The sequence below is a fragment of the Styela clava genome, chromosome 6 (assembly GCF_964204865.1).
Source record: "Styela clava chromosome 6, kaStyClav1.hap1.2, whole genome shotgun sequence".
Classification (NCBI taxonomy): domain Eukaryota; kingdom Metazoa; phylum Chordata; class Ascidiacea; order Stolidobranchia; family Styelidae; genus Styela; species Styela clava.
Window position 1 is genome coordinate 4,293,188 of NC_135255.1, and position 25,895 is coordinate 4,319,082.

General features: G+C 33.7%; 1 protein-coding gene across 6 annotated transcripts in view; it reads right to left on the reverse strand.

The window, feature by feature from the left end:
- Positions 1 to 1,349: 1,349 nt before the first annotated feature.
- LOC120330795 (protein phosphatase 1 regulatory subunit 12B-like) overlaps positions 1,350 to 25,895 on the reverse strand; it is a 52,394-nt gene continuing 27,848 nt past the window's right edge. For 3 of the 6 annotated variants that reach the window (XM_078114122.1, XM_039397721.2, XM_039397720.2), the window contains 10 exons: positions 24,700 to 24,780; positions 23,974 to 24,098; positions 23,359 to 23,453; positions 22,549 to 22,810; positions 21,393 to 21,508; positions 15,717 to 15,776; positions 7,854 to 8,042; positions 7,140 to 7,334; positions 4,983 to 6,088; positions 1,350 to 3,256 (listed from right to left, as the gene is read on the reverse strand). In XM_078114122.1, coding sequence (XP_077970248.1) covers positions 5,147 to 6,088; positions 7,140 to 7,334; positions 7,854 to 8,042; positions 15,717 to 15,776; positions 21,393 to 21,508; positions 22,549 to 22,810; positions 23,359 to 23,453; positions 23,974 to 24,098; positions 24,700 to 24,780 — 2,065 coding nt within the window. In that variant the 3' untranslated portion in view covers positions 1,350 to 3,256; positions 4,983 to 5,146. Of the gene's footprint in view, positions 3,257 to 4,982; positions 6,089 to 7,139; positions 7,335 to 7,853; positions 8,043 to 15,716; positions 15,777 to 15,844; positions 17,480 to 17,517; positions 20,679 to 21,392; positions 21,509 to 22,548; positions 22,811 to 23,358; positions 23,454 to 23,973; positions 24,099 to 24,699; positions 24,781 to 25,895 lie in introns of those variants that run through there. The other 3 variants (XM_078114126.1, XM_078114123.1, XM_078114125.1) reach the window with 3 other exon arrangements.

The window sequence follows — 25,895 nt, forward strand, 5'->3', positions numbered from 1 at the left end:
AATTTCACCAATGACAATAAATCTGTATAGACATGCCAGTTGCGACGCCACGAGGCTCTTGAAGAGCTAGGGCGCGCGCCTTTAATAGCGAAACACCGTTGAATAAATTTCAGAATTCCATTAACTTTGCTCCCGGACATTTGCACCTATATAGATTTGGACCGACGAAAGTTTTAACTTTCGAGTATCAGTAGCTACATCTGTACCCATGAACATCCGCAGCCACGTATATTTGAGCTCACAGACATTAAAGTAAACTAGGTTTTATTGCAAATTCCCCCCGCTTGCGATTAATCCGTATTTTCATCATCAAATTCGTTCAAGCAAAATCCAGGATCAAGTGAAAAACAGCGGTAACAGTAGATGTAGGACACACATCCTTCATTTTAATATTACTCCTTACTGAAGCACGTCTTCCCTTAGTAATTCGTGAACTCTGACGCGTGTGATTGGCAGCGTGAAACAACCAAACACCGCGGTAAATTCGACGTCTATGGGTGAAGGTGTCCGTGGGTATAAATGCCCATTGGTGCAAATATTTAAGGGTGCTGTCTATATGCGTGTGCTGCCACTAACAATTTACATCCATTTCCTTCGCTGATTCAAAAATTGCTAGTTTTCGCCAGTTGAAGAGAAACATTCTGTAAACTATATTTTGTCCCCATTCTTTCGGCGCTATCAAAGCGGAATATTTCAATATCTATTTTGTTTATTTGATTTCTGAACTTCGTGCCATCGCTTGCTTATCGGCATCGATAACATTATCCTAAACACGAGGGCCAGACGGTATTAAATTACGTTTAGGTGATAATGCACTGCATGGATTAGTTTTGAAAGTGTCATTCGCCGACCGTAATAGATGTTTGGTTCCAAGCAGAAGGCAGAACCATCTACTTATCACGGCCCTGAATCCGCGGCTCAATTCAAAATGCTTCTCGGATTGGTAAATCCTCGCTTTGCATTATATATATATATAACATACCGGACTCCCCCTCTTTGGGAGAGCGCTCATTTATATATTTGCTCCTCCCGCCACATTTGAGCAATTGCGACGAATGATCTCACCACAAAGCTACGTTTCTGCCTATAACGACTCTGAATTAAATTTAAAAGCCCCATTTTGCGATCACTTCAGATAATAAGCGGTGGGTAATAAAGTAACTCACGAATGAGCGCATAACAAACGCCAGATGCCCTCGAAATTCGCTTGGATGTCTTCTTCTACACGGCCATGACACTTGCACACCAGCAGGGAAATGTAAATCATGACACTGTCACCACCATTTTGTTCCATGGTATAGAACAGCTAAAGCTCAACTGCGACAAAACTTATCATAAAAAGACTCAACTCGAACCAAATTCATTTTCTGTTTTGCTTTTGATTGGAGAAATCACCGATCATTGTGTTATCATTCATCGCATTACGCCTATAAAGTGGTTTTATATGGAGAAACAACAGAATAATATCAAAATCGATAATAATGAAGTTTGATTAAATAAACAAAAATAATATCAAATTAAATCCACAAAGAGTAAAAAAGAAAACGAGGAAAATGAAATCAAAGCTTTAACATGCGATTTGTGCTGTGTATAGTATCATATAAACGACTCAGTAAAATAAGAATCATTTCAGTGGTAGAAAGAGAATAATATATCAACCGACCCAATAACAACGTTATATTAAAGGTTAAATTGGCTAGCCAAGCACCCTGAAAGAACTCATCAAATACTTGGGAGTAAGTTAATATGGTGGCGAGTAAAATCGGCTCAATTTCAATACATTTTGCTAGTATAACAAATCAGTTATTGGAGGCATAACTTTAGTTCACTTTGTTATGACAAAGAATGGTGTGTCATACAATGCAGAGTACCACCCATCTTTCAACTAGCCACTAGCCGAACAAGAATGAATGAGAAGTGCAAAAATGCACGAAATAGTACTGCAAATCATTAAATCTAAAACCGAAACAAATCAGTTTAATTAAAGTAAAAATATATAGAAGTAAGATTAATTTGTAGACTCTATAGAATCCTATGGTTTCAATAAATCGAACACTTATATATTTGAAAGTTATATAATAACACATTTTCCATACTAAAACCAACTTCATTAAGATTGAACTCGGTTTATAAGTTCAACATATTTAAATGATTGTCATGAAAGTGCGGAGCACCCATTCGTAATTATCTATTAAAGTAAGGTGCAAAAGGTTTAAAACAAAATTGACACGGGCTGGCCTCTGGGCTGAACCAAAATAAGCAGAATATATCACAGAACTAGAGAGAGGATGGTGTTAATGTAATGGTAATCTTAAATTTTTTATTCAAGGCACAGATGCTAAACGGTGTTATTATGTCATCAGCTAAGATGATTCTCTCAAAATCAGTGTAAAGTGCTATATGCAAGGTTGTGTTTGTGTACTGTGATAATGTATTCCGGATAGCCAGCCTGTTCAAACTTGTTTAAAATCTGCAAAACGAAATGCTTACAATATAGCAATATTTAACAAGAACAGTAATATTTGACTTGAACATGTATATTTGAGGCACTAAAGCATGGTGTCATTTACACTATCAGGTATTTGTAACCATATCAGTAATCAATCGTAAATCTAATATTTAGCAATTTGAGCAATTCAAAATACTGTGAGGATGCTTTTGTGCAGTAGGGCCATGTTTGGCTATACATAAGAAGCAGACAGGATTAGCTTCAATATGTTATTGGACTGTATTGCTGGGTGGGCTATAATTCAAGTGTGATAACCGCACTTCAGACAAGTTAACCACGAAATAATCAACCAATATCTCCTATTATTTGGAAATATCTATTTTTTTCTAATGTAATGCCACGTCACAGAGAATGTACTGTATACATAAATATAATATCACCACCATTTTGATATTGATAATTTTAAATGACTGCGAATGCCAGCTGATTGATTCATATAGGAGTAGTCATTACTGATATCCTCAACATGTGCAAAACGAAGTGTGGCATAAAAATGACACCTTATTCAAATAAACAAACGTGGCTAAGAACATCTGAGTTTCATTCAAAAGTTCAATAGCAGATCCAGTGAGGCAAGAAGATATATGATCATGGGTTGATCAGTGAAATCCACTTTTCACTCATGCAACATACTGAAGATGATGATGTTCTCTCAATTCGTCATTTTGACAGTTTGCTGATGACACGTATAAGAGCGCCGTTCTCATCTTTGAGTCTTTGATTGGCCGCTTTTAAATCTGCAAGTACCTGTGAACAATGAAAAAATGAATTTAAATTGTATCTTCGTTACAGATATCAGAAAAATAATCAGGTTCCCATGATTAAAATAACTCCACTCACTGATGCTCAAAATCAAAATGACCTGTCCAAACCATACAATATCATCCAGTGCAAAATAAAACCAAAACAAAATACTCATATTCACATTAAATTAGGAAAATAAAAAAATCAATGGAGAATCTTCAGAAATCATTTGTCCTACTACAAGCAGATGTTTTGTTAAGCAGAATCAGAATTCATAACAAAATATAATTCAAGACAGGCTTGATATCAGATTAGCTGTGCGGATGACAGCAAATATTAAGCTACATACATATTGAATGAGAAAAATAGAATTTATATTCCTATAATACCATTTAGTTTTCAAATTTCGTTAACCACTGCAAGCTATTCAAGTAATGTTATTGTGTTTAAAAAGCGCCAAAAAAGCTAAGCTCTCTCATAGGACATGCATCATAAACTACATTCCAAATACAGTTGATCACATTATGTTTTTTAATAGTTTAAAGTTATTATCATTCCTCAGTAACAAAATACTTCACACGGCATACAACAGAACTTCTATTATAATTCAAATTGATGAACTCTGACAAAATATTGAAAAATTGCATAAAGAAATATGGCAACGAATTTACTGATAATGAAATCAATATCAATTGACAAACAAATCAAAACATGTATGATTCGTATTGATAAATTGAAAGATGGGACTAAATTATCCTGAATAATTAAAAAAAAAACTTATTAAAGTTGAATATTATGTTGCAATAGAAGTCATAGAATTTCAAACAGGAAGTTAGTGAGTAGGATTATATTATTTTGATTCCCTTTCTGATTAAATATAGAGACTTAATTAAAAGAGCATTATGTTTGTGCACAGAGACACTAAAAACAGCGCTTCAAAAGTGTGTGTACCAATATGGAGGTAACTAATTTTGTTTGCCTACTTGTGTAATGTAATGTACCTAGTTGTGTAAAGAGACTGAAGCCTATGGGCAGGGGTATATTGGCTAACACAGAGAGTATATAATATATTGCCTAACCCTAACCTGGTACACACACTACTGGAGTACCCTAAAAATAATATTTGTAGTACTTTCAAACACAATTGACGTTGTGTAAGGAGACATAAAACTGATCAAATTCAGTAAATTGTTTTCAAACAATTGTTGGGTCATGGGGGTTTTACAAAGAGACCAGCATCCCAAATAATACTAGAATATGATATTTCAAAATTAAAATACTAGGATACATATTTATAATTGGTCACATGATAATTTGAATGTAAGCAACTCTGCATGCACTATCTATAAACTAGAATTTGCTAGAATTATAAAAAAAATCATTTAAAAATCACTGTCACAGTTGGATTACAATCAGTTGCAAATTAGACAGTTCCAAAATTATTTTAAAATCATTAGTTTTCCTTGATTGTTTTTTATGATTTCAGTAAATCTATTGACAAAATGCAGGCATGCAACATTGGAAAATCAAATCATATAAAAATAAGTCTTCGATCCGGATGCCAAAAGCGTGAAGAATGAAATCATACGCAAACTTGCGGTTGCGGAGTAAATTGCAGGCAGGGGTTAGGCTGTTTGAGATGCCGGTGGGGGTGAGTGTGTTTGGTGCGACAGTTTCACAACCCAGAAGCAGAACGTGCAGTGCGGAAGTTTCATTGTAACTTATTCACCTGAGAGAGTCGATGATAGAAGATGTTGGCAGTTAGATCCTTTATATGGCACTTGGTTGTTGAGAAGAATTGAATCAGTGTATCGATGGTACGAAAGGAAGCATTCGGTATGTACAGTGGAAAAACGATTTATTGAAAGGATCTAGTGCCAATATTCTTCACGCTCAGTACTTGCGACGCCTCGACGAACTCATACTTGAATATTTAGGGGTGTAACTTGACAAAGGAGTTGTTTTTGATGTACCAGTTCGCCCAGTGCTGCTGCTCAAGGTTGATGAGTATCCGTGTCTTGGCCTTGAACTTGCAGAAGAACCGTAAGTTGATTTAGGAGAATAAGATGTACTACTACTGCTGTAAGGAGTTGGAGCTGTTCGAAAAGTTGATGCTGAAGTTGATGATTTTGTTGACGGAGGAAGAGTTTTTAAAAATTCTCTCCTCGATGATGATATTGGTATAGTGTACGATCCAGCAGAGGAAAGAGCGGAAGAAGGAGTGTCCCTTCTACTTGTGTAACGTGAATGAGTTGTAGATGATGAACGACCATAATCAGACAGTCCGCTGCTGTAACTCGAAGCAGGCGATCGTCTTGGTGAATGGGTTCGCGAAAGAAGAGAAGGTGACGATGAAGATGCTTCCAATCTTGCTTTTCTTCTCAGCGAATATGTTGTATCAGAGTGTATTGACGATGCTGGTGAATCAGATCGATCTTTGAGACTACGAGACCTTACGGATGTATCCGATCCTTGAATTGATGCCGATGAAGCTCGTCGTGTCTCAACTACTTTATCATCTTCAGAAAGTGAAGAAGATGAGGATGATCGAGAAATGATAGATTTGGCACGAGATTCTTCCTTTTTCCTATCAGTATTATCTGCTATTTCGTCTAATTTTCTTAAATCTGGTGCCGACTCTGATTTCATTTTTGTATTTTTTGGCAAATGTAAACTGTCTCGTTCCCTCGATAATGGTGCAGGAGATTCGTTGATAACGCGACTTATGACATCCGGAACACTCCCGCCAAGCTTCTCCACAATACGCTGTAGAGCTGTATTCTCAGCTTTCAACTGTCCATTTGCAGTACGAATTTTTTCGGCACTTTCAGAATTCTGATCAGATGTGAAAATAGAACCGTTTGGCCACATGGATCGATCAATGAGTGCATGAGTGTTAGAATCAGCGACGTGAGCATTCAGCCATCCATGTGTGTGTGCGTTTGCAAGTGGAACAGTAGTGCAGCAACGTGCGGTGAGCAACGTGCAAAAGAGAATTTTTCAGTTATCGATTTTAAGCAAATTTCAAGAATATTTATTAATCAGTAAATAGGTCAAGTACAATAAGTGCACATTTTTGTGCAACCATAGTTGGACGCTACTTCAGTGATACATTTTATCAGTAGCACATGCTTGGCATCTTTTGATTACAAATAATTGCTAGTTTTTTAGTCTCTACACTGATACATTCCACACAATTAACTAGTACTACACAGTATTTACTCCAGACACATCCATACTCCATGTTAAGATCAAATCAATCCGTAGGCAGGATTTACAGTCAAACGTAAGTTGGTATTTAGCAACTATCAAACAACATCACTTTTACAAGAATGAATGTTTTCTCCATATTAGTATCAAGGCATTAAAAGGTTTTGGAATTCAAAAACCTTAAATTAATGGTCACCACATACCAAGTTATTTTACAATAATACCAATTGGTATTCAGAGTATTGCATTATGCAGCCAAAACAATTGTAACTTGACCAACTACAATTGGAGAAAAACAATGACTATATAAATGATATAACAGATAACACGTTAGTAGTATTACTTCAAAAAAACAATTGCTTTTACTAGCATTGTTAATCATGAAAAACTCATGCCGTATTACCGATGTTGTTAGCTTGCTGCCTAGTTATGAACCAAATTAGAAAATGTCAATGTTTCGTATTTTTAAAAAAAAAGCAAACGGTTTTCTTGCTGTAGTTAATTAAAATATTAAAAAAGCATGGAAATTTTTGCTGATAATTACAATTAGTTGCACAATGATGCTCAACACCCATTTTTTGAATTATTTCTTATTATACTCATTCATTGCTTACTATCCATTCATCTTTTATTCTAAAATTAAATTTATCATTGCAAGCGTGAAGTAAACACAAACCTGTAATTCTTGTTCCACATCTGCTAGTTTTCGTTCCAAAGCTCTTCGCTCTCTTTTTTCGTTTTCAAGAGCTTGTTTCCTGGCTGAGTTCTCTTCAGCTTTTTCTAGTCTTGCTTCCAACTCGCCAACTTTCCTTTGTGCTTCCGCGAGATCATTCTTTAATCGATCGTTTTCAACTTGATTGTCTTCGTATAACTAGAAAAGTATGAGAATGATATTGAGATGATTTATATTATTGCTCCATACAACGAACTATACCAAGGACAAGGAGTCATATAGATATTAAGTCATATACAAATAAGTGATCAGACTGGAAGCAAGACTAACATTTGCAAATATAGTTAGCTGCGAAGATGGCAGCTTATGCTGATTTTGGGGTTCGAGCAAAGTCCAAGATGGTGTCACATTTCCAATTTTCACAAAGTGAACAAGAGGCTAAATTTTAATCTTTTAACCCCGCTAAATTTCAACGAGGGCAGGAATACAGTTTTTGATTTCCACAAACCAAGTAGTTAAGACTTAGGCCAGGTTCTATACAATATTTAAATAAAAACAAAGTAAGCACTCTGTGACCGCTCAAACAAATACCAATTTGTACGGTTCCTGAATGTAAAACCATAATTTTGGTACGATTTGCAATTTATAGGATTTTATCACAGTTTACAGTGATTTACTGGTACAATAGTAATGAACGAGATAACCTAGTAAAAATACCTTTTTATAATTCTTTGTGTCAGTTGTTCTGTTCCTAGATGACGAATAAGAAATTTCATCTGAAGCTGTTTGTGACTGAGTTAACCTGGACGGAATATCTGAATCACTGGCTCGTACACCAGATCTATTGTGTCGTTCATGGCGGTTAGGAAGAGATGACGAATCATATTTCATTCGTAGCCTCTCCGCCTGAAAAGGAAAGCATATCATTGTAAAAAAAAAATTTAAAATGAAAAAAAATTCATAAATGAGATTCCTTACTTAAAACGATAAGCTGCAATGTCAGAAATCGATTATGTATTGCATGGTAATTTGAAAAAAAATTTGACAGTAATAGAGTGTTAAAAGAACAAGATTATTTTTAGTGAAGAGATAATGTCAAGTTGTCAACGAATTACTCAGTTGCTTGTGGACCAGAAACTTCCAGCCCTAGTCTATGACGATCATTTCATAGCTTTACATAATGTAACCTTATCTCTATGACAATATCTAACTGTATAACAAAAGTTTTTTAACAACCGACTCCTGAATGATAGTTTAATTGAAGTTCATTGATGTTATTTTTCTAGACATATCAACAAACAGCGATAAATTATTTTCGTTATTGTAATTTGTAAACCTAAATGCTACTTTATAAAAAGTATGTACAAAAGGGTATTTTTGCATCCGAATATCTTATAAAAATCACACAACACTTTAATAGCTTAAAATCTACACTGATTATTTATGTACATCAGTTCAATTGTGTTTTTCTTTTGGTTGAGAGAGTTACAACAACAAATAAAAATTTTGTAAATTCTTTTATCAATAGCAAGATGTGTTACACCCATTATCCAAGGGAGAAAATATACGATCATTCTACTAGTTCTGTTATGTATATATAATTATTCTAGACAATCTTTTCTATATTGGAAATCATCACAAATAGTAAATAGTGAGTGAGTGAGTTTCTCACTTCCAGTCATCTCAATATCTTTTCATTATTTATTGCTAGGAAAGGTTAAATACTCGGCAGGGAAATAGAAGATTTTAAGTTGAAGCATGATATCCTACATCAAATATAGATGACTTACTAAGGACATTCGACTTGGAGATGGACTTCTACGATATGAATCTTCATCATCATTAGGAGTGCTTAATAGCCTCCTAGATGAATACTTGTAAGCCATAATTATCCTATAACCTATGTAGCTAGAAAACATGGTGGATGTATTGAAAGGTGAAATATACATACCGGTATGTCATTTTGAGGGCAGGAGATAATGATCATGTCTGCATCTGAATTATTCAGTAATCCAGATGTTTTGTGCCAAACTTAGTGGAAATCTCATATTTCTAACATATAAAATGAATTTTTACAGAAAATGATCGTAAAAATGTACATTTTTCATAAAGCCTAATTTCCCAAATATTTACTCTTGAGATGCAAACACTCTTTGATTCTAAATTCTTTAAATTAATTAGTTTGAAACCTTTTATTTAAAACTGACTTTCTCAGGTTGAGTGCTTTTTTGTGGAAGTCTTATGAAATTAAACTGATAAATAGGTAATTGAAAAATTCCATAAAAATACTCCTGTACAACTACAAAACGCCAAAAAAAAAAATCCTAAAGCACAAAAAGCATTGGAGTTGATACTATTGAATTGCTGGTCCAATTCTACATATCCAACTAATAAATACCACACTAGCAAGTAGCAATACACATACTGAACAATTTCCTTAACTAATGCTATACTACATTATATTCACAACTTCTACCTGGCTATAATTTAAGCAGCGGTACAGATACCCTATGTAAATCCTAAATCCTGTGCAGAATTTTGGCAAAATTTGAATGGAGTAGAAACGTTTTTAAAACTGTAAAATTGTATCATTAATGCCCACTTCTACTTCTATTCTGAATTGTCCTATTACTAACATACCACAAATGAAAGTAGGTTGCAGTTAATACCAAAACAGGTGCTGATTGAACTTTTTGAAGCTTCTAGATCCCAAGAGATTGGATTGTGCAACTTATACAGGCTTCACATATATATAACTGTGCAATGTATATACTGTATATACATATATATGGAAGTGTTCAAAGTGGATATGTCTCATCTCTAACAAGCTATTCAATACACTATGAAGAATGGTGTGGTACCAAGTTTCAATCCTGCCTTTCATTTGTAGCAATAATGCGAACAAACAATGATCTCAGCTATGTGTACTATTGAGCATTTTGCAGTTGAAAAATTCTATGTACAACGACTTACAAGGTATAATTCTACATAAATCAGCGTATTGTACAGTGAAATAGAAGACGATATCGCCCGCGAGGTATTTGCGTCATAGTAAATGAATACGGTCTAACAAAATTGCATTTATCGATAGGTCGAAACGACAGTGTACGATATATTATTTTGTTCGCACAAAGGTGGTTATTAATTCACAATAGGCCGAAAATTATTTTCATCTCTATGCTAAAGGAGAGACACGGCTTTCGTAATATCGCAATAAAGATAACAAGACCAAAGCACAAATAATAACAATTAAATAGGAGAATCGCGATGAAACGAAAATACTGTGCAACAGACTTTTTTCTCTGTAATTTGTAAATTTTAGTAGATTGAGAGTTTCTTCCATCAATCTCTAGTATTATCGTATATTATATACAAAGGGTTGGTCAAATACGTTATCAGTACGGGATATCGCAAAATAAACATACTTGAGCACTCACAGCGAAATATATAACATGACGAAAACAACTCGCGATGATTACATTGAATACTATAGTAAAGTCGCTTTTTATGATTCGCGACAGACAAAAACGAAAACTATTCAATCTAACACGAACAACATGTCTGTCAGACGAAGTAGAATAAACGTTCTAATTATTAGCTGGGAATGGATAGATAGCATGAATAACAATTCCAATAGCCTCACACAACGACGCATAGTTTATGTACTTTAAAATTAAAATTATACCACTTCGGCAACGTATTAATCAAGTTATATTTGGGTGATTTAACATAAGCAAATAATAACATTGTTAATGTGGTCAAAGCGTTAGGAATGAAACAACGAAAATTTCTTCATTAGAAAATAACACTAACTGATAATCCTGGTACAAAATGTTTTTTATCTATTTAAAATATAATAATTTACATTAGGATAGTATTTTTACCCTGTATTTGCATGGCTTGCAATATTTCTTCCTTATTTAGGCAACTAATATAAATCACCTAACAACGACATACGAAAAATACGAAAGGCGGCTACCTATTTATGACTTCGTTTGTCAGTTACACAGATTAGTAGCGACAACAATTATAAATTGTACTTATACTTTCATAATATTGCGCTATCAATTCTATTTAGTCAACTTCTAAGGACATGTAATCCCCTTTCAAGACAAAGTATCACGTAAATACGACTACATAAGTCTACATGATAAATCGCATGTTTAGTAAACCTCGTTAGCAGACTAACGCTCTATACCTTTATATACACCGTCCATCTTCAGTTTATACCCAGAAAACAAACTCCAATTTATGTCCAACAAATTGAAAAGTAAAAATTAAAAAACTTCAAAAAAAATCGCTGCAAATTTCTTCCAAAAGCTCAAAAAATTGATTTAATCTTTGCTGGATATGGTTGGTACACTGTCCTACTACACTTTTGCCAGTTACAAACCGCTACCAATCACAATATACCTCAAGATAAAAACTGGAGTATAATATAGAAAAATTGTCGATTATGGTGTAATTATATCGAGGAAGTTACGGTGATTTCATTCAATTTAGTAGAATCAAACGATTTGAAAGACAATTATTGTATTAAATTTCCCGACTACAAAGTTTTTCTCCTCGTACACGGACGGTCACAAAACGGGACTTAAAGTTAGCATAATATACTCCAAGATGATTCGACGCTGGAACATTCAAGAATAGTTCTCTTTTTAAAATTCAACTCGTTTTTCTTTTTTGAATCGACAAATTCGTCAGTTGGAAATTTCATCGATACATAAATCAACGAAAAACTATAAATTAACGATTACTCCGGTAATAGCCTCATAAATATTAAACGATATTCCGTTCCAAAGCGCTGGAGTTTTTTTTTTTTAATGTATTTTGACTATATTATTATTTCGCGAAATCAATTTGCGAACACCACAAATTTTGTCTTTGAACGCCGTTGTTTCTTATCTGACCTTAATATTTGATTTAAAAAACTTGCTCCTATTAGCTGCAATCACCAGAAATGAATAAACCTTAGCGGCAACAATTTTATGCTCTGCGTAGCACGCTGTCTAAATTGTTGAAATACTGATATTGTTTATTGCAAAATATCGCCGATGCCTGACAAAACAAAGGTAACGTATTCGAGAGAAAGTGAAATTTGAGCAGACTGAAGAACTTTACTCCACTATTGGATTCGTAAATTAAAAAGTAATCAAAATTCTTTTCATCGTAACAAAGATTATTGTTTTCATGAAACAGACACTTGAATGACAATAACCACATTTTACAGTTAATTTTACCGTACCGTAAATAAATTAAACCTAGTTGAAATTATCTATCGCATTGTGTTTGGTCAAATGTGGCACGGTATGAAAGCGTTATTTTAACTGCAAATTACACCCTACAGGCGTGGGCGAGAAAGGACGAAATTATCTCTTTATAAGGTGATGTACGATCTGAGAATGTATTTTTTTCACTATGCGAATCGAGAGTAAAATTCTACAAGCGCTCATCCGTGACAAAATAGTGTCGAAAATGTCGTTTCCGCAGCCTCCGCTGCAAATTGTGTGAAGCATGGAATCCGACGGTGCGGTAGCGAATGACATACGTCGACTGGAATACTGTACTTTCATGTGCGTACGGATAATACGCCATGTCATCTATATTCGCACAAAACGGTGTTCAGTCACTGTTATTATTACTGTTGAAATAAATTTTTATTGGGTTATATTTATAACAGCGTTGACTTTGTTTCTGTGATAATAAATCTCTCTCCATTCTATAGCTTAAATTGCTTGTACACATATAGCCATACTGCAATCGGTGTGGGTCTTTATCTAGTTCTCAGTTTATAACCAGTTAATTTATATGATGCCATCTACCACTGTAGGACTGCAAAAATATTGTAATTTCACTGGTATATTATATCTTTTTTGCATTCTGGAGTAAAACACAACTGAATAATTGAAGAAAAAAAAAAAAAACGAGTAAATATGAATACTCTAATACGTACATAACCCCTAAGCCAACCATACAAACTGACATAATTCCGTTCTAGCTTCAGATAGAAGAGAAAGGTGAAGAAGAAAAATTTTTGAACAACGAAGGCCACTGGCTTGTAATTCACCATTTTCCACTAAATTCCTTTACCCTCCTGTCCAACGAGTGGCAACGAAACTGCATAAACAGTACTGTGTGACGTGTTAATCTGCTACATACATTAATTCCAATTCACATTCCTATCATCTCAAACAAGCACCATTGGTATGCATATTACAACGGTAATACGGACGCCAATGAGTAAAAATAAAGTCTAACGAACCTTCATTGAAGAGTCCTCAACATATAACAAGATACTTATGGAAACAATGTGGGCAATTCTTCATTATTTAAGGGGGAGTGATGTCATCATAATAGTTCAATGAGAAATGCCATATTACGACTAATGGCAAGAGATAGATGTTCCACATATGTTCAGCAAATAAAATTGAACGCTTCAAAATGCCCAGGTTGGTGATAACGGTTTTACAGTGTGGTGAACATATATAAAACATACACAGAAGTTCAATACAATTCCAATCCAGAGATAGAGCAAAAGCTGTGATTCCCCAGAAGGTCTCTGTATTATTATCATTAACCTCTGTTTAATTAAAATAAAAGAGCAAGAAATACTTCCTTATTTGAATGGTTTACAAATCGCTAAACTTGGATTTTTTAACTGGTGGAGTATTTTCAGATTGTGATAACAACTTGGGAGATAGAGATTTAAGTAGTGTAGGCCTATATCTGGAGAGTGAAAACTCCCAAGCGATGTTATCGCTTGACATATACTTTGATTGAAATATCCTGGAACAAACCGTGATTATTCAGAATTTTTTTTTTTCCATTTGATTTTTTTTCGGTTTTCTCGCATCGGTAATTACATTAAAGAGAGTAAACATAAAAATATAGAAAATACAAATAATTTGAGATCCTTTTCACAGATCGCTGATCTATGTCAACACCATTACCTCAATGAAAACCTCACCTAATAAAAATATATGTGAAAACCACTGAGGCATAAAAACCCTTGGTGCACGAGCACATGATAAATGCTAAATCATGAAACACTGTCTGAAGCGTATGTTACTCTACTAAGCTAATTGAAGGTCATGTGTAGCAGCTGCAAACTAAAGATAAAACCAAATGCATTAATAATTCAGAGTGTGTTGAATTGAGCATTTTCAAATGGCACTTAAAATGCCCGATTCACGATGCTTGCAAATACTGAAAGTTCAACAAAAAACAAAACGTTAACTAAGTATAGCATACTCTATTTGGATTCTTCTTATTCCACAGATTATACATCTGTACACTTCAGCTAGCTTTGACTTAGCTCATTGTAGTATTGACCAAATTGTCTTTAGAAAATGTGTTTTATGAAGTGAAGTGAGCATAAATAATAATAAGCTTTAGTGAGTTTGACATTGACTAAATAGAACAAAGCATAATAAAAAGATAGTAATTAAACGCCAATAATAATAACAAGCTTAGTGTATAGACCATCTTTATACCCTCATAATGGATGATATTACTGGAAAGTGGAAACAAGAATTATTTGAAGACAATGAGAATCAGTGATAACCTAAAAATATTAAAGTAACAGCTTTCCCGGAGACAAATCATCTTCAACTACTGAAAATTTGAAAGCGAATGGTCCAATATTTTAAAAAAAATGCCTTACAATAGCAACAATAGGCTATATGACCACTTTGTGCCTGAAAATTGTAATATCCTTACTGTAGATCTAATCCACAACAACAATATTCTTCTACTATATTCTACCTCATCAAGTATGACCTTGCAAGCTTTACTATGCCTATATAATTCTTCAGAAGATAGATAAGTCATTACTAAGTCCCATTGGAAGAAAGTTGGAATGTGAGCCGACACCCATGGGATTGAAATAATATAGTGTCTGATGTCATGTCGACAAATGTATATTACGTCATGTCTATAGCAAAATACTTCTATCAGTAGAAATGCAGATGAAAAGCTTTTATGTTTCAAAAAATATTTCTGCATAAGGTTTAATCAACTGAGTAGCGGAATGTTTTTCAATATCTTCAGCAATTTCAGAAGATATAGGATTGGCATTCAAGTTCTTATCAGACATTCAATCAACCCTATAGATTATCCTGCTGATTTTACTTTATATTTAGTCTTTATAAAGACTTTATATTGGTCTTTTCTCCTCAGCTATCAGGCTAGGTGCGAATTTTCAGCCATTAAATGAAAATGTTTTAAAAAAATATAGTAGCATTTCTGGGATTATTTCTGAAACAACAAAGCAGCATACAAATATATAGACATAATATACCATTACCCTGTTGCGTTTTTAAAAAAAACTTTTGTTAAGCATATGCTAAACAAAATCGAATCACTGAAAAATTTATGTGTTGAGGCATTTCATTTTAAAAAGCAAAATTTGGCACCGAACGACAGACCCCACGAGAGGGATGATATAAAAATTATATTTTTAAAAAAAGACAAAAATCAGAAAAGCAATTTGTGTCTCCATAACACTTTTGTACATGACCCAGAAGTCTATGCCATTTCTATTAAATAAAACAAAAACTATAAATTTCAATAGATTCTCACCTTTCCAGAATCTAAGTTATCTTCTTTTGATGAAACTTCATCCTCCTCTCCATCGTTGTTCTGAAAACGAATGACGATGTGAACATGCAGTAGCGACAAATATGACAACATAATATTAATGGCAGAGTGAAGCAAAAATTAACAAAATAAAAACAAACTGATTATCAATTGATAATAAGATTAGAAATAAAAGAGTTTGAATTAGTTATCAGATCACAAAGCTGTTACTTTCTCATTAAAAAAAAATTAATTGATTATTTCTCACTATAATTGATTCAAATAATCAAAATGAAAAGTTAGATTACAAATAAAAGGTTCGCAAGCACAGATATAAAATCAAAAAAAAATTATGAAGCTTGTATCTGAATAAGCCGAAAGAAAGCAAGAAAAGTGGGTTTTTTAATCTTGGAGATTTAGAAAAGTGCGACAAGAACAAGGTTACCAGTAATTGGTATCTAAGCCAGAAAATAGGAAACACCACTTATATCAAGATCTATGGCCTCTTGTCACTAAATTGTTCTATTGTGTTGTGTGAAGACTGTCTGAAATAATAATATACTATGGCGGGTGACGACCCATTTCTGCTACCCTTTTACACACTATTGACAGCTCCTTCTTTCAATGTATAAACTGGGGATAAGTTCACATTTGGGTAGTAATTGTTAAATTCTGATGATTGTATATCTCAGAAAAATTGTAGGCATAGAAGTAAAAGTATAGTTCAAAAAAACACCACATGCAGATTTTAAGCATATTATGCCTTAAAACCAACAACAAAAAATAGTAAGTAAAAGCCTTTTTACCATGTCTCCTTTACTTTCATATTCTACGCTCTCATCTTTCTCTGCTGTTTGAAAATAAAGTTTTCTCTTCACTAAATCAACCTTTGTATGGTAAATAGAACTATCCTGTGGTGGCCATAGTATATCTCTCACTTTTTTTAGTTTAGCTGAAAGGCGGCTTTTGTCACTTTTATGCACTGATGGCGACTTAGTTTTTGAGATAACACCACCCTCTCCACCTCCTTTGAATTGAAAAGGTATCGGAAGCTCATTTTCCTTTTCAGTGATTTGTTGCGCAAAATTGATGACAGGGTCGTCAACCTTAAAACAAGCGGACAACTCTTTCACAGATTTTCCTAATTTTTTTACACTCAATGGTTTCTCTGAAGTAGGTGGTGTTGAACCAGCCTGGACAGGTTTGAAAATTTGGGAATTTTTATCAAACATCCTAAGACGTTTAGTTGATTTTATAATTTCAGGAATGTGATTAATAAGAGGTGATCCCGCATCAAAACTTATTCTTCTTTGAGGATTGAGTTTAGGGACGCAGAAATCTCTCAATTCTAAAAATGATGAGCTATACCGAGGGCTGTAATTTTTAAGTGGAGTAAGTGAGTCTCTAGTAAAATATCCTCCATATGGTCTCTTTGAAGACGCTGCTCTCACTGGGCTCAATTCTCTCAAATCTTCAATTCCGTTTTTTCTTGCTAACGCTGTTGGATGTAAGTCACATTCTATTGATCTACGCTTGAAGCTTTCCTTATGGCTGAATCTACCAGAACTTTTGCCTGAAAATTGCACTGCCCTCCTTCTTAAAGTGACTTTGCCAAGATTTCTTAACCATTCCAAATCAGTTTCTGGATTGGAGTTATTCAATGAAGCAGGTGATGACACTTGGTTACTGTTCTCACTGCTATAATCTTGTTCCTCAACTTTTGGTATACTTTCCTGACAATTTGTAAATGGGCTTCTTAGAAAATCCTTCAAAATATAAAAGATAAATTACAGTCAATTAGTGATTCATGCAAGTGTTGCTCAAACATGATCGTGATATTGCAAATTAGTTCCAAGTATAATGAGGGATTTCAGAGAACTTCAGGAAAATATTTTGCTTCTCTTATTTGAAGCAAAAATTTTCATAATGCAATTGGATATACAAATTACATAAAGAATAGCTAAAATTATATTCAACCACAGACATTCAAAAAAAAAATTACACAAGCTAGTGTTAATGCAATTATATCAACAACACATCAGATGTCGTTTGAAATAGATTCTAACTAAGTCAACTTTGTTCTTTATAATAATCAATTATAAAAACTGAATATTTCACATCAACTTCCCCTTCACATAAAATCCTGTTGGCCATATTCATTAATCTAACAATAATCAAAACACTGATATGCACATATCATTCCATGTTACTAAATGGTCATTTGCACAAAATTTTTTAAATCAAGCATCAAAAAATTGTACAGCAAAAGCATGCTCAGTTCATATAGTACTATGTATAGACTAATAATGCAATTAAATTGGCAATGAACATTTGAATAAAATTACTTTCAATATTGAATAGTTCAGGAATTCACAATGATAAAACACAATGGTCGTTTGATTATAGTTGGCTTCAACTAGAGATGTCCAAAGAAGATGTTCGATTCAAAGAAATAATATTTTAGGTCAATTTGATCTGAAAAATAATTCCGACTATATCATGATTTTTAGTGAATTACCTTTCATTAGAGGTTGAAATTAACCGCCAATTCTAGAATATCAAACTATTTCATATGGACATCCCCATTCAAGATAATAGATGATAATTATTGCAAGTGTTGTGAAACACAGTATAGGACTAAAAATGCATCATAAAGCATAAATTTGAAAAAAAAAAGCAAGAAAATCAGTTTTCTGTGAAAATTTTAAACAACTGAAATTGGTGAAGAAAATTTAAATTTAATTTTAATATTTCTTAAATTCAAATTTTAATGAGAAATTTGAAACTGCTAAATTTGGTAAATAATTCTATTTTTAAAAATTCAAATTGAAAACTAGCTATTATCTCCCTAACATTAAACATGTCTATTTCGTATTTAAGTAATTCAAATAAATCTTCAATTTTAATACATTGCCAAGAATACCCAAAAATACATATTAAGAGAACATAAGGCATTACTCGAAATTTGCATTGCTATGTACAATAAAAGAAAACATGGATGTAAGTTAGGCCTATAGCTGGGATATTTAATAACAAGAATAATTGGCGATATATATCTATCTAAACAGTGTACACTGCTGCAATGCTTTGAAGCTTACTAAAAATATTTGCAATAAACGGAGAGTTTAGTACAGACAGCCTAGTTGTCTTTCAGTTCAACTTGACAGCAATCAAAATATATCAAATTATCGTGTTTTAAAAAGTGGGGAGGAGAAAAACTTTTGTGACAATTTCTAAAAATGATGGTGACATTTTTATTAAAAACAACTGAAATAATATTAAAACACGCCAGATATATCTTACATTTAATTCGTACAAAATCTTACAAATATCGGTTTTATGCTGGTTATAAAAAATTAAATTCACAACTCAAGGATCAGAAATAGTCATCCAACTGTGATAAAATTAGGTATACAATATTATAATGTTTGGTAATTGGTTTTAGCCATATTTTCTGTTATCTAGTAAATTGCAAATATAAATTAAGACTAACACATATATTGACAGAAATGGAATACACTCAGTACAGAGAAACGATGTTAATGACATACAGAGTATAGAAAAACTTAAATGGTGACTATGGTTTGCATGCCAGTGAATCATACAAGATACAGAATGGATAACTGAACCTAGCGCATATTGTCTTGAATAGCTTCAATTGGCAATTTGGAGATGACCATAGTAGGTTACCTCCTATTAGCAAAACAGCATAACATACTATTCGAATACATAAGAATATATTTTCAATTGGGCTATGTTAAAAGAAATTTTCGTATAGCAAAGTTAATGACCGTTTCAATTGCCAATTGTCATACTATTTTCTGAAATTCGTTGAAATTTACTGAAGCTGCTTTGGCCTGGCTACCATATTGCTGAATGCTCAAAATGACAATTTTTTAAATGAAAATTACGATCAGGAACTCCACTATTGATTTTTTTAATAGTAAATATTCTCTGATATTTAATTTGTTTCTGGACATTGCTTATGAAAGGTAATAAAATTATTTGCAATCACAATAACCATCAATTAATAAGTACCGGTATTCCTTTACATTTTGGGGTTCAATGAAATGAATTTTGAATGCCCAAAAAAGTTTGTATAAAGTATATACAGCTTGTTGTAATCCATACGAATCTGAATAATAATTTTAAACGTGAGAAATGTGACATCTACATAAAAAGAGAAGCAAACACAAAATACACAACACACAAGACAATACAGGCAGCAATGATTTTGATTAACATGCTAGATGTCGTGGAAACTTTTTCCACTTCATCGTTGTTGATGCTTTCTGTCATTGACAAATCCGGGTTGTCGTCCTTTTTAGAAGAAAACTCATTAGAATCTGTCACATCTTTATGAACAACAGTGGGCTGCGTTTTAGTAGAGATATCTGCAGAAGAATCCCCCCTGCCTGATTTATCTACAAATGCTGGAATAACTGGCTCATCTGGGCGACGCCTTCTCATTGTCGGAATAGGCGGGTCATCCAACTCTAAAGCAAATCTTGGTTCTTCTTCGGCGGGTGGCGATTTTGACTGCTTCTCAGTTGAAACATTGGCTTCAACCTTTTCAGATTGCAGTGGAGAAATTTTTTCTTCAATAACAGGTGATTGTATCTCAGTAGATTGATTTTTCAGAACAGTATTACTTTTTCGAATTCGACTTTTTAATCTTTCAACTAATCGTTGATGGCGCTCATCATCATTCAAGTCTTCTTCGTCGCGTTCAACCATTTTTTTCACTCGTTCCGGAATCGAGGGTTTGTTAGATTTTTCGACAGACCGTTTGTAGATGGAATTTGCTTGGAACTCCGTGGGTAATTTTGGCCGGGCTCTAGTTTCACTGCGACTGTGACGTCGTCTACGACGAAATCTCGGCGAATCACTGATAATCGTAGAAGCTTCGATACCTCCTTCAATGTTTTCCTCTCTTTCCGAGGGTCCCGTGCTTTTTGGTATCGTCTGTTACGGGAGCAAGCATTTCAGGTGATGGCGGGATGTGACAGCGCCATGTTATGATATGAAATGGGAAGAGAATAGCGAAACACAACCACATCGCAAATTGAAATCTCGGCATTCACATGCATAGAGTGGGATGATGGTGCATTATATGTAGATATATATATTATATTATAGTGAGTTAGTGACATGCATCTAACTTAATTCCTAAATTGAGATTCTACTCAATTCTAGGAAAATTCATCAAATACACCTTCACACAAAATGGTCAAATCAAGAACCAATAAAATACTTATCCTTAGAAATACTAAACTAATCACGCGAAAGGCTGTCAGATCGATTAGCAACTGCTACAATTGCTTGGAATGTAATGGCATGAATATTACCATGGAAACAATAATATGATTGAAAAAGTAGGGTGAACTTTGAAAAGGTAAATCAGACTTCTGAGATGATAAAATAAATTTGTATGATTAAAGAAAACAAAATAATGTTTAGCGAAGAGAAAATTTGAATATTTTGAAACCAAGGTATTTTGCATCAAATTTGTTTGAAATTAACAAAATTTCATTTGCGAAGTTTAAATTCTTGTAACATTTGTACATTTGTATTTAAACCAACTTAGTCCTCTATGACTCTGTAACCTGCTCGACGACGACCAACGCAAGGACAAAACACACTAAACATTGAGAACATAGATTCAAAGGCTGGACGAACCTCTGTAGCTGTCGATGATGGCTTTGCATCAGGAATACCAGTAGACCGACGTTCTTTTCGATTCCGCCTTCGTTTTTGAGCAGCACTCAATCCGTTTTCACCACTTGATTTGTCACCTAAAAGATGAGGGTGTAAAAAGCTTAATTTTTTTTTCTATATGGCCTAGTGCAACGGTGCACAACCTGCGGCCGTCATGGAAAAATAATGCGGCCGTCCACATACAAAATCCTATAAACAAACAAACAAAAAGTTCAAAATATAGGATTTGGCGGCTATGCTTTGCAATTTTTTATAGGATAAATTCATCAGAATATTTGACATTTTATTATACTTTTGAGGACAAGAAAATGGGGGTGACCGCCCCTCCCCGACTTTCGATTTTTTTTTCAAAATTGTGCAACCCTTATGCAACTTGCTGCAATATATCTGCTCAAGAATAGGTGCACTGAAAAGAAAAATCTGTTTAAAATGCGAATATCATACCTCCAAGTAGTCCTACATACTTCATAATTTGGCAGACTGCACCTCGCATGGGTTAAATACGCGGCTAGGACGACATAGAAGCCAAAAATTTTTTACGCGCTCATCAACCTCCTGGTGGCCACATTGAATACAAATAAATGCAGTGTGCCCGCCAATAGCAAAAAGGCTGTGCACCCCTGGCCTAGTGGTTAAGGGGATAGACTTAACTGTGTTGGCATCACAGATTAAACATATCAGGTTCAAATCCACCCATGACCCCCACCTCACCCAGGATGTAGTAGACTGGGTGGACCGTGAAGCTCCCGGTCTGTCCAAAAAATAATCTCTTTACATAGTGGGTGATTGTAATTGAGTTCCACTTACATATTCATAAGGAAGAATGGATCAGCTTCCAAATTGGATTATTTAACTTAAAAAACCTTGTTTTTGAATAGGAAATCAAATATATGAATGTATAGCCAAAGAACAGTAACTATAGGCCAAAAATAGGTCAGATGAGTCCTTCTCTATCCATGCTTGCAAAAATTTAGACTCCCAACCCTGGGATTTCAAAATATTTAAATTCGATATTTCTGAACTCTTGAATTTTGGAAATGCTTAATTCTGATTAATAAGAAGAGTAATAAATTCAAGCTCTGCTCAGCGTTTATCAACAACAAAATCTACAACCAACCTTTGTCATTTTCGCCTTCTGATACAGTAGGGTCCACGGAAATACTTGGTACACTGAGAGCAGCAGATTTTGAGTTGGAAGAAGTAGATGCTGATTCTGCACCGCCTTTCACTCTTTGATCTGAGGGTATGTAACCAGACGGTAGTGAGGTAACTGGAGTGCTTGAACTAGTCGCCGTATTTGTAAAATAACTGGATTGAGAAGAAGATGAAGCTGGTTGTTGTGTATCATCACTACCCCTGAGATAAGTTGATGATGTATCCTAGAATTATAACAGGAAACATAATAGGACTTTTTTGTGCAATTGAATGACTATAACTAGATTTGATTAGAATAGAAACAAAATTTTAAGTTTAATTTTAGGATACTTGTATGTTGAATGAACAACACCTTAGCAAACAAGCATATGATAGGATTTTCATATTTATCTGGGGGGAGAGGAAAGTCGATAATATGGCTTAATTACCATGAACCACGGCATACCAAGGCCCCCCATTCGGTTCCCAGTCCATATCCTGTATTTTATAACACTCTTAGATGGCGAGTTTCATTCACCCCATTAATTTGAATTATTCTGACTCAACAAAAATATGCTTTGCTTCTTGAAGCGGTATTTTCCCAACACAAAATTGGATTTCGCAAGAAGAAAATAAGCTTATGAATAAGTAAGATTAATACAAAAATAGCCTGAAAACCTGTTCTTGAGATCACATTGAAAGTTTCATGAGCGATAATATATGTAAAACAGCAGAATGTTTGATTGAGGAAGGCTATTTACATATATGCGATGGTAATAAGAAAAATTCATACAGTTCTAGAATCTGGTGTATCTGTACTCGTCTTATCAGTAGCAGGTTTCTGCTTTCTAAATTGTCCTATAGTTCGCATCGCTTCTTCAACTACATCTGTAAAAAAGACACATACCAAATTATAAATGTTATTAAGTTCATGCGTGACCAACTACTTATCCTTCAAGTGATTCAAGAGTCTTGCTGCACACTAAGAAGGAATTACATCTAGTAGATTTCAAAGAATATTTGCAACAATAACACTGCTTTCAGTCATCGAAAATGAGCAAACTTCCACATATACGTAGTCTTAACAAATTAGCAAGTTGAGGGCTTCAACTTGAAGAGCAAATTTTGAAAAAGCTGTTTCGATAAAATGAACAAAAAATATATTTTTGAAATACTCTGATGAATATTCTTTCAAACCATGATTGGACACAAGTTTGAAAAGCACTTATTTCTTTGAAGATTTTCAAATGAAAGTTTCATCGAAATTTCAACACTTGTCTTTTTATTTAAAAATCTTGAAGCGCTGAGTATTCATATTTGTGTAGTCTATATTCTGCTTGATTTCTGTTCCCGTTAGATTCCAGTTTTTGTATTTATTCAGATAGTTCCACAGAAAAAAAAAACATACCGAGTGTAACTCCTTGTGTTGACCTTCTCGTCTGTCTTTCCCTCCTCGATCTTATTCTTCTTTGTGCTTCTGCTTCTTCGTCTCTTACTGGTTGCAAATGAGAACGTCGAGAATCCACAGATTTACTGAAATGTATAACAATCCAGATAATTTTTTGTGGGCATGATGGCCTAGCAGTTAAAGAGTTTGATTTAATTGTGTTAAATTCGCCGGTGAAACATCTTGGGTACCAATCCCATGTCCATCACCTCACCTAGAGTGTAATAAATTGGGCGGGCAATGCTGAACCAGAAAGCCTTTTAAAAATTATATATTGTTAGATACCAGTTGATGGTTGTAAAGGGCCTTGGAACGAAAAATGTGAAAAAGGTTGTAAAACGTTACAATTAATGGTAAAAGTTCAAGTCCATGTTTGTTAAAAATGTGTGACAATAATCCTAATTTTTTTAAATCCAACAGCTACTAAATAACTGCTAACAAAGTATAGCACCAGGAATTTTACAATGTACTCTTTTTTTACTACAATCGAGCATAACTGCTTTATAGTAATATCGATACAAACAAAAGAAATCGGCAATGAAATATTACTGGCAATTAGGAATTAGAAATCGGATATCTAGATGTCTTTGCTAACTCAATAATATTAATCAATAATTATTCAATAATATTACACGTCCATACTATACATATGAGTAATGACTATAAATAACATATAATTATTTTTACATAGCAGCAGCTGCGGCATCATTAGAAGCTGTTGTTGTTGTGGTTGGACTTTCTTTTTCACTGTCATCTTCTGATATTTTACTGCAAAAATTATTTCAAATAGACCGTTAAAAAATAATTTTGTTGAATATGATTTAGATTATAAGGACCATACACACATACTGGTTAAAAATTTACCAAATACATATTAATGAAAGTTAAACCAATTGTACAGTGGGTGAACACTATGTTATTTTTTAATTATATATCTATTACAACACATACGATAATATACAAACAAGCAATATATATATATATATATACATATATACATTTTACTAAATTTAATACGATCTAGAAAGGCATGCTATCTAATAAGTATTATGCTACTTATTTATTGAACAATAATGAACAGACTGCAAATGCAACTCACATAGAAACTAAACTATTTTAAGAATAAGAATTTCAATTTACCAATAAATACTAACAAACACTAATATATGAGTGAGAACTGAAAAAGCTCACTCATTTTCTCAATGAAACATCATCATCAGTGTAGCACATATTTATACCATTGGGAGCTAAACTATAATTTTCGGCTTTTGATGCGAATTCAGACAAAAGCCTGCTTCAATGTGTATTAGGCAAGTTAGAAATAGTGATGGATATACAATCCTAGTTGCCATTTGAATGTCCTGATTAGGGCTAATGGGCTGGCTAAAACATGCTTACGTATATACATTACAATGGTTAATAACATGGATGGATATACAATCCTAATCGCCATTTGAATGTCTCGTTAGGGCAATTGGGCTGCTTATGCTATTATAGACACAGGTTGAAACAATGAAAAGAACTGATGCAGCAACAAATTGTATATTAAACCATGGTTATGATAGGTTTGTTTTTTTATCAGCTAATTTTCGATCTATCACGCTAATTGAAATTACCATTGATTCACAGATAGCCACCAAGTTATAGTAGTCAATCTAAGACCTATGTAAAATGTTAATAATATAAAGTAAATCGAACACCTTAATAATGAAATTGATGGAATCTGTATACTGTATTAGTATTACAAGCTGATTTCCACATATGACAGCACAAAGGGCCATATATATATATATATATAATTAACTGTTCACATCTTAATGAACCAAATTTTCCAGATACACAATAGCTTATGGTTTCTTATACTTAGGTTAGGTTGAATAATA